Source organism: Ctenopharyngodon idella, chromosome 24 (genome assembly GCF_019924925.1).
Source record: "Ctenopharyngodon idella isolate HZGC_01 chromosome 24, HZGC01, whole genome shotgun sequence".
Lineage (NCBI taxonomy): Eukaryota > Metazoa > Chordata > Actinopteri > Cypriniformes > Xenocyprididae > Ctenopharyngodon > Ctenopharyngodon idella.
The window spans coordinates 2,880,057-2,893,341 of NC_067243.1; the positions used below are offsets into that span (position 1 = coordinate 2,880,057).

At 37.9% G+C, this 13,285-nt stretch overlaps 1 protein-coding gene across 10 annotated transcripts in view; it reads left to right on the forward strand.

The window, feature by feature from the left end:
* Positions 1 to 13,285, forward strand: part of cd44b (CD44 molecule (Indian blood group) b) — a 176,085-nt gene that overhangs the window by 58,860 nt on the left and 103,940 nt on the right. For 2 of the 10 annotated variants that reach the window (XM_051885247.1, XM_051885245.1), the window contains exon 1: positions 501 to 1,214. The exons of 1 other annotated variant lie outside the window; for it this stretch is intronic. In XM_051885247.1, the coding sequence (XP_051741207.1) occupies positions 1,148 to 1,214 (67 nt within the window). In that variant the 5' untranslated portion in view covers positions 501 to 1,147. Of the gene's footprint in view, positions 1 to 454; positions 1,215 to 13,285 lie in introns of those variants that run through there. 7 more of the 10 variants (XM_051885251.1, XM_051885250.1, XM_051885243.1 and 4 more) reach the window with 7 other exon arrangements.

Here is a 13,285-nt window from a genome sequence, read left to right on the forward strand (position 1 = left end):
AAAATAGCGACTCTATTCAACAATATCTAGAGATGGGCAATTTCAAAACACTGCTTCATGAAGCTTCGAAGCTTTACGAATCATTTGTTTCAAATCAGTGGTTCAGATCGCGTATCAAACTGCCAAACTCATGTGAACTATTGAAGTTTCAAAACACTTATGACGTAACCAAGCCTTGTTTACTGAAATCATGTGATTTTGGCGCTCTGAAATAATGAAAATCCATGTTGACAGGAATAAAAGGCGGCAAACAGGACATAGGCTAATGTGCACGTCTCATGTAAACAGTTCACTGAATCTTTTAATCGGAATTACAAAAAAACGTACGTGTAAAGCAGTTCACTGAAACAGTCAGCGACAGTTTGGCAGAGCTAAACAAGGGTAATCTGTTTATTTTTTTCTGCGTCATCGGTCTCTGCGTGCGTAACGTGATCAAAGCGATTCTCCACTTTCTTCTTCGACTCAAAGTTTCCTTGTGCTCCGCCCCCTCCACCAGGCTGAATCCTCATTGGACAATCACAGTCTGTCACGCAATCATTTTTTTTATTTCTGTTTTGTTTTGATCTATAGAAATGTGACCTGGATATGTTTTTTTTTTTTTTTTTTTTTAGATTAATACTATCATTTTGTAAGCTGACAGTAGTTTGAAACTTTAACATTTAAATTGCCCAAAAAATGTTTTCATCTTTGCAACTACTAACAACGCATGAATTCCCATCTGACTGTTCTTCTCTAGAACTCCAGTTTCATTTAGTGCATTGCTTTTATTTCATGTGACTCCACATACAGTACATGTGAACCGTGAGGAGAGAAAGCTGTAGCTTATGGTAGATGCAGTAGATCATGAGGTGAAGGATGAATCAGGAATCATGGCAGTCAGTGTTGTACAGATAAACAGATTCACTCTCTGAACACACTGAAGGAGAGAGAGAGACAGAGAGCAGTTGAGGGAGGAGTAGAAGGGAGCGTTCAAACACGCACCACCCTTTCCTCTCATCTCTATTAGTGCTGACACTGAAACCTCATCTCACAATACTCCAAATTTACAGCAAACTCTATCCCAGCTCTATTCTACAGGTAGCAAAGTCCCTTCTGGATTGAAGAGCAACCCTTCACTCGCACGGCTCACACTCACAGATTCATCAGGATGTGGATGGTGCTGCTGGGACTCGTGTCTGGATTACTGGCCTCCTCCAGATCAGAGGCGACCACAGGTGAGAAAACTCGTCAGAGGGATCATGACTTTGTGTATTATTGACTATGATTGGAGCAGCGCTGTTGCTTGCCCTTGTGATGAAGAAGTGCACTTTAGTATACTTTTAGAAAGTGTACTACTTATTAGGTGTAGGACAAAATATCTATACAGCGATATATCGTCGTCCTTCTCTGTGCGATATGAGAATCGATATGCTGGTGCCAAATATCGATATTCTAATTAATAAAATAAGGCGCTCTAAAAAGATTTCTCTACACAATGTGTCGCTACTTCAATATGGAAGCTTAAGTGTAGCAATATTCAATTTGAAATGTAATATGCAAATGGCAATGCAATATGTAAAATGGCAATGCATTTCTGTATTTCAGTTTGCATTTTCCATACCATATGTGCAATGTTTGGAGCAAAATTATAATTCAAATTCAATAATATAATTTACATTTGCTATTTCCTACACTAGTTTTAACATATAATTTAAACATATATTTTAGCGCTTTATAATATGCAAAATTAAAATGAAAATGTATTACAGAAATGGTTATATAGGTTTAACATGTTCAAGCAAAAATTGTAGCAAAATGACCATTTAAATGTTATTTTTCTGAATTGCATTTACACTCACAGTTAAGACACTTGCGATTGCATTTTCATTAAATATACCTCAATGAATGTAGCAAAATTCAATGTGGATTTGAAAATGCATTTCGAGCCAAACACATCCCTGCCCCGCCCTGTCAAGCAGATTTATTAAAAAAGAAAAACTGAAATATCACATGGTCCTAAGTATTCAGACCCTTTGCTCAGTATTTAGTAGTTTAGTATTTAGTCTTTTTGGGAAAGATGCAACAAGTTTTTCACACCTGGATTTGGCGATCCTCTGCCATTCCTCCTTGCAGATCCTCTCCAGTTCTGTCAGGTTGGATGGTAAACGTTGGTGGACAGCCATTTTTAGGTCTCTCCAGAGATGCTCAATTGGGTTTAAGTCAGGGCTCTGGCTGGGCCATTCAAGAACAGTCACGGAGTTGTTGTGAAGCCACTCCTTCATTATTTTAGCTGTGTGCTTAGGGTCATTGTCTTGTTGGAAGGTAAACCTTCGGCCCAGTCTGAGGTCCTGACCACTCTGGAGAAGGTTTTCGTCCAGGATATCCCTGTACTCGGCCGCATTCATCTTTCCCTCGATTGCAACCAGTCGTCCTGTCCCTGCAGCTGAAAAACACCCCCACAGCATGATGCTGCCACCACCATGCTTCACTGTTGGGACTGTATTGGACAGGTGATGAGCAGTGCCTGGTTTTCTCCACACATACCACTTAGAATTAAGGCCAAAAAGTTCTATCTTGGTCTCATCAGACCAGAGAATCTTATTTCTCACCATCTTGGAGTCCTTCAGGTGTTTTTTCATGTGTCTTGCACTGAGTAGAGGCTTCCATCGGGCCACTCTGCCATAAAGCCCTGACTGGTGGAGGGCTGCAGTGATGGTTGACTTTCTACAACTTTCTCCCATCTCCCGACTGCATCTCTGGAGCTCAGCCACAGTGATCTTTGGGTTCTTCTTTACCTCTCTCACCAAGGCTCTTCTCCCCCGATAGCTCAGTTTGGCCGGACGGCCAGCTCTAGGAAGGGTTCTGGTCATCCCAAACATCTTCCATTTAAGGATTATGGAGGCCACTGTGCTCTTAGGAACCTTAAGTGCAGCAGAATTTTTTTTGTAACCTTGGCCAGATCTGTGCCTTGCCACAATTCTGTCTCTGAGCTCTTCAGGCAGTTCCTTTGACCTCATGATTCTCATTTGCTCTGACATGCACTGTGAGCTGTAAGGTCTTATATAGACAGGTGTGTGGCTTTCCTAATCAAGTCCAATCAGTATAATCAAACACAGCTGGACTCAAATGAAGGTGTAGAACCATCTCAAGGATGATCAGAAGAAATGGACAGCACCTGAGTTAAATATATGAGTGCCACAGCAAAGGGTCTGAATACTTAGGACCACGTGATATTTCAGTTTTTCTTTTTTAATAAATCTGCAAAAATGTCAACAATTCTGTGTTTTTCTGTCAATATGGGGTGCTGTGTGTACATTAATGAGGAAAAACAAATAAACTTAAATGATTTTAGCAAATGGCTGCAATATAACAAGGAGTGAAAAATTTAAGGGGGTCTGAATACTTTCCGTACCCACTGTAGTAGAGCGCATTTGGGATGTGCTGGAACTGGAGATTTGTGGCATGATAGCTTTTGTACAGTGTTGAAAAACATTAGCAGTTGAGAAGTTTTAAATAAAATTTTCAAAGCCTAAATATAAAATTATGTAAAATGAAATTGTTTCATAGAAGAAAAAAAAAGATTTAAAAAAGAAAAAGAAATTGGCCTGTGTAATTCATTGCTGTGACCCAGAAAAATGACTCTGTGTAGCTGTCCAAAATGTTTCTAAAATAGAGAAGAGAGAAATTTAGACATCACCAGAGTGAATTTTAGGAGCATTAGAGATGGCCTTGGTGGGGTGCTTTCTAGTGGGTGGTTTAAACATCAGAGTTATTTTTGGGAATAGAAATTATTATTATTATTATTATTATTATAAAGAACACTCTAGCATCCCAACGGACTACACATCATTTTATTAATATAAATGATGCATAAACAATAATCAGAATGATAAAGAAGAGAAAAAATAACTATATTGATAGAGCAAGCAATAATCTCGAACAGCTTGTCTAAGATTATTTCTATGAGTAAGTAACCTGTTGTAAAGCATCGCTCACTCGGCATGTCTGTTTCAGCACTTCTCACGATAAAGTGCGCCAGGCGCGTTCTCTATGAGTCATCCTAACCATAAATATCTATGGTTTTAATAACATACTGGTTCTATCACTGACAGACGCGCATAATCTTCAGGAACATTGACATTTCTCTGTTCTTGCTCTACTTCATCTGCCTGTAAATGCCCCTGCTCTTCATAGCTCTTTTGCCGCCATGTTTTCAACACCTGGCCCCACCTTGACGCAATGATTGACAGGGCGGGGCAGGGACATGATCAGCTTGAAATGCATTTAAAATCCACACTGACTTTTGCTACATTCATTGCGGGACAATTAATGAAAATGCAATCGCAAGTGTCTTAACTGTGAGTGTAAATGCAATTCAGAAAAATAACATTTCATTTTGTCATTTTGCTACAATTTTTGCTTGAACATGTTAAACCTATATAACCATTTCTACATTTTCATTTTCATTTTGCAACTTATAATGCGTTAAAATATATGTTTAAATTATATGTTAAAACTAGTGTAGGAAATAGCAAATGTAAATTATATTTTTGAATTTGAATTATCATTTTGCTCCAAACATTGCACATATGGTATGGAAAATGTAAATTGAAATACAGAAATGCATTGCCATTTTACATATTGCATTGCCATTTTGTATATTACAATTTCAAATTGAATATTGCTACACTTAACCTTCCATAGTCCTGAACCCTAACCCCTAAATTTCAGCTTGAAATTTAGTAACAATGATATTGAAATAATTTTTGCAATTTTTTCCATTATTGTTTTTAAAAATATAACCGGAAACCGAGGCAGACCGAGGGTAACGCGGGTATGACGCAATTGACAGGTGACTCCTCACACGTCCCGGAGTCTTGTTTAAAATTGCAATTTTCTCACGATTTACAAATAGTCGTACTCAAGTACTCAAGTTAACAAAATATATAACACTGTAACACCTAGTGGTTTTTGGATATTTTGCTGCAAAAATATTACATATTGCACCTTTAAATGTGTTCAGAAGGGAACAGAATAATCATTTATTTCGGGGAAATAAACAAAATTTTAGTACAGTTATGCAAATCATTAGTGTTTTAATGTTTTAGTAGTGTTTTAGTATGCGAGTTAAAATCCTGTCATGTGATGTGGTCGCTACCGACACATTACTGTCACTACTGAAAAAGTGCAGTCATGACCGAAACATGGGATGTTTTGTCAAACATAACGTATATTGAATTATCAACTAAGATTAGATTAGATTGTTTTTATTTGTCCTTGAGAGGAAATTTGTTTCCACCATAGATGCATACAAAACACAGACAACACAAATTATCAACACATCATAATACAAAAAAAAAAAAAGAAAAAAGGAGAGCGTAAGATGACATATCAGTGTGTTTAGAGCTTGTATAGCTACAGGAACAAAACTCTTACTATACCTGGCCTTTCTACACATGGGTAATCTATACCTACGGCCAGAAGGAAGGTGGATAAAATATTGATACAGTGGATGGTCTGGGTCGTTTAAGATTTTTTGTGATGTTATTATAGTGTTTGGTTCAATAATTATTCAAATGAGTCCTTAAAGGATTAGTTCACTTTCAAATGAAAATTACCCCAAGCTTTACTCACACTAAAGCTATCCTATAGGTGTATATGACTTTCTTCTTTCTGATGAACACAACCGGAGAAATATTAATAAATCCTGACGCATCTAAGCTTTATAATGGCATTGAGCGATGTCAATGAGTATGAGCTGAAGAAAGTGCTTCCATCCACACCCGTCCATCATAAACATATTCTAAAAAAAAGTATTCTCATCACTTCATAAAATTGAGGTTGAACCACTGTAGTCACATTGACAATTTTAACTATGTTTTTACTGCTTTTCTGGACCTTGAATGTGGTAATTATGTTGCTTTCAATAGAGGATAAAAAACCTCACAGATTTCATCAAAATATCTTAATTTGTGTTCCGAAGATCAGTGAAGGTCTTACGGGTGTGGAACGACACGAGGGTGAGTAATTAATGACAGAATTTCATTTTTGGGTGAACAACCCTTTAATAACAATTTGTGCATGGTTAAATGTTATTTCAGGTTTTCCATTTCTGTTCAAGTTGAAGTTGTTGTAACTCATCTTATTGTGTAGTTAGACTCTGGAAGTTCACAGAACTCATTCACCTACCCAAAATTCAATCATTTTTACAGTGTAGAGTAGTCAAATTAAAATTAAATGTATTTTAACTGAATTTGAATGCAAATGATTTTTTTTTTTTTTTTTTATAAATTTGTTAAAATTTTGCTTGCAAATAATGCAATTAAATGAGTGCTTAAGAGACTTAGAACAACTGTGATATTTAAAGTATTAAAGTACAGTAGGCTACATTACTATTACATTAAGTACAAATACAGTACTCCTCTCATATATGACACTCAAATATGTAGAAAACACTTCATGCACACTTCAAGTGCATTAAGTCACACCATATATTTTAATAAAAAAAAAAGACTAAACACACACACACACACACACACAAACATTAACAAATGTAATTTTGGACAACACGCTTAAGGCTAAATAAATGCGAGAGAAATATAATGGTGGGGAATGTGTAATGTTGTTTCCAGATTGTTTATTCCTCACATGCATCTCTTTGTGTTGTAAAATATGCAGGAAATGAAAGCTCACACCCTGCCCAAATAACGGTTTTCGCAAGACTCTGCGGTTACTGTGATAATATTTGTCATGAAGGGAATGATGAGAAACTCTTTGTTGGCTGGAGAGACATGCTACAGGGCAGCTGCAAATTTCAGCATTTCAAAAGAAAACCAGTGAGAGTCAGGAGTTTCAGCAGGATCAAAAGTGAATGAAAACGACTGTCCAGATTTTTCTTGACGTAAATATCCTCCTGTTAGCATCTCTGTGTGTACATTTTGTAAGTGGGAAATTACCATAAGTCTTATGCCATGGCTTTAAACTCTTGAACACAATATAGTCCACAATGTAGAAATCCTGTTGTAGTCCTTACGTCACCCGTCACTTCAATCAGTACTTAAGAGTGAGTCTTATACTTTGCCGATTTCAGCTATTTTAGACAAAGATCCTACTCTTACAAAAGTCTTACTTTTTACTAAGAATTTTTGAGACTAAAGTCAAAGCCTCATTTCTGAGAAGTTTTATACAACTGGCCCCATATAATTTTTTTTTGTCTTGGAAACCTATACTTTTGCAAAAAAAAAAAAAAAAGAGTAGTTTTATGTGTTGGCTAATGTCAAAATGATTTATGACCCTTTATGATATGACAGGTGTGACCTTTGTCCTTCCATTTCTGGACTGTCTGTTCATGACCAACACGTGTGACCTTCCGTTTCCGGAATGTCTTATTGGTAAAAATTATTTTATTAATTATTAGGCTTAAATGAAAATATTCTCACAGTGAGACTAGGTAAAACCATACATGGCTACTCACTACCACTGTCAAATGATATTATATTATGATATGTTATATAGATCTATAAAAAACAACTAAACACAGGTACAAACTACACCTTAACAAAGACATGAATTATATATCCCCCTACCCACCTAATAAATATATTGCAATATAAATGGCTATAACATAGTTTTCAATATAAATATTCCACATTTCCACAAACCATGGTAAATTACTACAGTTCATTCATGGTAAATGTTTGTAAGGGTGGTGATTTTGGGATTTAAAAGTCTTCTATCTTCATTCATGGCATGTTTCCCCTGTTTTCCTGTTGGGAATAATGAGGCTGTTTCATCCGATTTAAAACAAGTTTAATCATCGAGTGATTTGTGGTTTGTAACCGAGAGGTGTGTGTTGAATTGAAACGCTTCTCACTAGATGTTGCAATGCTGTTTAATAATGGTGACCGGGAATAAACGCAGTTCCTTTAAGCTGTCGTTCCGTTATCCACTGGGGCGTGTTGTGTAGCTCAATGTAAACTAGTGAAACACTTGAAAACAGCGCTATTTGTTCTGTATTTGTTGTTACTGACAGAGAAACAACTTGATCTTTGATGATTCAGTGACAGAGCGGTCCGAACAAATCCAAATCGTTTCAGATCGTTATGCAAGCGCATTTGGCCAATTCACGGAAAAGAAAGAATCGAGACAAAAGAATGATTAATTCATGTGTAGGGACCCCTAAAATGTCTTGTTGAATATGATTCATGTTGAGAATAACATGAATTAAAATGTATTTTGTTTTTTTGTTTTTATTTCAAAATATGATGTAACTGTCTTTTTGTTCATGTCCAGTGAGAAAGTATGTTTAATGCAAGTGTTTTGTTGCTGGCCAATCACTGTTGAACTTTAATGTTACATCATGACGTGAGTTACGTGCGGAAGAAGGAGGGGAGGAGCATCGCACATGGCAAGAGAAGGCTGCTAGAAATTTCACTGCGTGTGTTAAAAGTGTGTTGTTTTGGAGACTTAATATATTTCTTTGAAATATAAGGCCCAAAGTGTAGAGTAACGGTGCTCGTTTTGTTTCTGTTCTTTATTTAAAGTGTATTTCATTATTTCATTCATTTTTTTTCGAGTCAAGGCACTGAGTCAAGACGTTTGTGAGCATGACTAGGGCTTAACAGCTAGTGACATTTCAAGTTCGTAACAAAAACTGTTGAGGAAGTTATTGGACATTCGTGGATTCGTCGCGTGTTCGGGACTGGACAGATCGTGTGGTTCGTCATGGGACGTGGATCTACTGGATTCATCGCGTGTTCGGGACTGCTCGTGATGGGAAACAGTGTGTTCGTGGCGTACATAATCTCAACATTGCTCCAATTTCATCGGATGGACGTTGAATGTGGATTACATTGAATTTGTCAGCTGTTAATGTGCACCAACGAGCTGGGCCCTAACGTAACGAAACAAACACTATTTTGACTGCGTCACTGACTTGTGTATTTTGACTGCGTGACTCGTAATATTGAACTGAAAGAGCTTGTATGTTGTGAAACACAGGTTTTTTAAGTGTACAATTGAGGTTGAGAGACGTATTGTTTCATTTTCTTTACTGATTTAATTGATTCTGGAGAAAACATAGTGTTTAACTCTGACAGGTTTTAAATTGGTTATCTTACAAGCAGATTGAGTACCATGTTCTAAAGTACTAACGAAAAAGGTTAGGAATCCTACTTTAGAAAGCATAAGAGAGAAAAAAAAACATTCTGAGACTGAGAAGTTGATTTATATATTTTATTTTCGAGAAAATAATATGTAATTTACATACCATTAGGTAAAAGTTTCTCTGTTTCCTTACAAAGGGTAATATTTTTTTTCAGTTATTGTTTTTTTAACTTGCCAAACTTAATAAAATACCACAATGCAACTTTTAACACATTTAACAAGGTACTGATTTCTGGGATACTATAAATTTTTTTTTAATAAATTTTAGTAAAGAATTTTTTAAATAGGTATAGGGAAAAAGGTAATTTATGACTATCATCATTTAAAGAGAAAAATACCAGCCAAATTCACTATTCAACTCCCGGGAATCCAGGATTTTCTTATTTGAAAAATATTCAAATTAACCCCTAGGGTTAAGAATAGGATTACACATGAATGATAGGTGTAATGTATGGTAGTTGTGTTATTACTCCTTACCTGTTGAGGGCGCTTTCCGTCTGGAAATGTGTTGTGGATATAACCTGTTGGACAGAAGAATAAGGCAGTTGAGTAAAACAGATAGTCACGTTCATCTGGTGTCTCTGTGAATTATTATAATATACATTCAACGAATATCACATGGTGTCAGAAGAAAAACCATGGAGCAGTTGAAGCCTCCTAACAGTTTGTGTTTCGAAGGAAATCTGGTGGAAAACTGGCGAATGTGGATTCAGAAGTTTGACCTGTATCTCGTTGCAACTGGCATTGCAGAGAAGAGTGACAAAGTAAAGTGTGCGACATTTCTTCACGTGGCTGGAGATGATTCTATAAATGTATTTAATACCATGGACTTTGATGATGATGTGGATGATTTTGAAATGCTCAAAGAAAAGTTTAGAGAGTACTGTGAGCCACGAAAGAACATTACGTACCTGAGGCATATGATTTTCACGAGAGCACAGGGACCGAACGAAACCATTGATGCATACGTGACCGACTTGAAAAATAAGGCAAAAGACTGAATTTGGAGAATTAACTGAAGACTTGATTAAAGATCGCATTGTCTGTGGTGTTAACAATGACACTGTGAGAGCTAGGCTTCTCAGGGAAATGGATTTGAACCTAGCAAAGGCTGTGGATATCTGTCGTGCCAACGAAGTAACACAAAGCCATATGAAAGTACTGCATGAGGAAGCAGAAGTGGCCGTGACCAAAATCACGAAAACCAAGCCAACAGTCAGACAGTCGAATATCAAGCACACAGGGAAAGAGAAGAAAGAATGCACGAGATGTGGTTATGTACATGAGGCAAGGAAATGTCCGGCATATGGCAAAATTTGTAATGAGTGCTCGCGGAAGAACCATTTTAGCTGCATGTGCCAAACACCAAAAAAAAAAAAAAAAAAAAAAGGCAAACCTAGAAAATTGGAGAAAAAATCCATGAAATAGAACAAGAAGATGTTGAATTGTTTATATGTACCATCGAAATTGAATGAAGTGAGCAGACAGCTAGCAAATAGCTGGCACAAATGAATACAGTCTCTACCATGGAAAATGAAAACAAGAAATGGACTCAGGAATTCAGAATAAACAACTGCATATTTACCTTTAAGCTAGACACAGGAGCAGAGTGCAATGTGTTGTCCTATAAAGACTTTGAGAAAACCTCTAACAAGACAACATCACTGAAGAAGTCAAACTGCTCGTTAGTTACATATTCAGGCCACACAATGGAGCCAAAGGGCAAGGCAATGCTCAAATGTGGTTACAATGAGTTTGAGCTAGAATTACAAATTGTAGATGAGGATTCACCAGCTATCCTAAGAAGAGAAGCATGCTCAAAACTCGGACTGATTGAAAGAGTTTACAAAATAGAGAACAGAGACCAAACTGACATTCTGAACGAATACAAAGACGTGTTTACTGGTTTAGGATGTGTACCAGGACTGCACCATATACAGCTCAACCCAGATGTCGCTCCAGTCATTCACCAAGGAAAGTACCCATAGCACTAAAGGACAGGGTCAAAATGGAACTGAAACGAATGGAAGATCTTGGAGTTATTGTGAAGCAAACCAAGCCCACTGATTGGGTTAATAGTATGGTTATGGTAGTGAAGCCAGAGAAACTCAGGATCTGCATCGATCCACAAGATCTTAACAAATCCATAAAGAGAGAACACTACCCCTTGCGCACAGTCGAGGAAATAGTAGCTGAGATGCCAAATGCCAAAGTATTCTCAGTGCTTGATGCCAATCATGGGTTTTGGCAAGTACAGCTGGATGAAGAGAGCTCCAAACTATGTACTTTCAACACTCCTTTTGGGAGATACCGGTTCTTGAGACTTACATTTGGCATAGTGTCCGCTCCAGAAGTGTTTCAAAAGTGCATTGCACAAAGACTAGAAGATTTAGATGGAGTAGTGAACATAGTGGATGACATTCTGGTGTGACGAGATTAAGACAACTGCTAGATAGAATTAGAAGCATTAATCTAAAGTTGAACAAAGACAATTGCAAGATCAGGATGACTGAAGTCAGCTGTGTTGGACACATTCTGACTGCAGATGGGTTGAAGCCAGATAAAGAGAAAGTCAGAGCGATACAGAACATGCCAGAGCCAGCGGACAAAGCTGCACTAATGAGGTTCTTAGGCCTGCTGTAGTATCTGGCCAAGTTTGTTCCAAACATGTCAGACATCAGTGCTCTGCTACGAAAACTTCTAGAGGGTAATATATCTTGGCATTGGGAGTCAGAACAACAGAAGAGCTTTGAAAGATTGAAGTCACTTGTGAGCAACGCCCCAGTGTTGAAGTACTTCGATTTCAACAAAGATGTAATGCTGTCAGTGGATGCAAGTGCTGAAGGTCTGGGAGCAGTGTTGCTGCAAGAAGGCCAACCAGTGGCATTTGGCTCAAGGTCTCTTGCTGAGTGTCAGAAAAGATATGCCCAAATAGAAAAGGAGCTCTTGGCGATTGTCTATGGCTGCGAGAAGTTCCATCAGTATGTCTATGGCTGCAAGAAGTTCCATTAGTATGTCTATGGGAAGACAGTACAAGTGGAGACGGATCATAAGCTCCTGGAGACAGTATTTAAAAAGTCTCTCCAAAAAGCTCCTCCAAGACTCCAGAGAATGCTGATGAGATTGCAGCTCTGTGATTTATGTGTCAGCTACAAGCCTGGCAAATAGTTGTACATAGCAGACACGCTGAACCGAGCCTACCTAAAAGAACAATCCGAGCCACTCCTGGAAGATGAGTTACAAGTTCATTCTTTGGCAGTTTGTTTGCCAATTTCAAAAGAGAAGCTGAATACATTCAGAACTGCAACAGCAGAAGATGAAGAGTTGCAAATGGTCATGGAAGTAGTTCAGTCAGGATGGCCTGCAGACATACAACAAGTTCCAGCAGACATAAGAAAGTACTGGACTTTCCGAGAAGAACTTACGTGTTTTGACGGGTTACTTTTCAAGAACTGGCGAATTGTTGTCCCACGGAGCTTGAGAGCAGACATGTTAGCAAGAGTACATGAATCTCATCTCTGTATTGTTAAATGTAAGGAGAGGGCAAGAGATGTCATGTTCTGGCCCAGCATGGCAAAGTAAATTGAGGATGTCGTGTTGAAGTGTACTATCTGTAATACTTTCAGACGGAGTAACAGCAAAGAGCCACTCATCTGCCATGACATTCCAGACAGAGCATGGGCGAAAATAGGAGTAGACTTGTTCCACTTCAACAGAGGTGAATATCTACTGCGTGTGGATTACTTTTCAAAGTTTCCAGAGATTGCCAAACTTACACAGACAACAAGCAGACATGTTGTGACAGCTCTCAAATCCATCTTTGCGAGACAGGGGATCCCGGATGAAGTGGTGTCGGACAATGGTCCACAATCCTCAAGTGCAGAATTCGGAGTATTTGCAGAAAACTGGGAGTTTGTACATACCCCCTCTAGTCCTGGATTTCCCCAGTCAAATGGACAGAGTGAACGAACAGTCCAGACAGTAAAGAACCTGTTAAAGAAAGCAAAAGAGAGCCAAAGAGATCCTTATATTGCTCTATTGGAGTACAGAAATGCTCCTATGGATGGTGTGAATCTATCTCCTGCACAGCTGCTCATGGGTCGAAGACTGAAAACAAAACTGCCTACATCAGCAAAGCTGT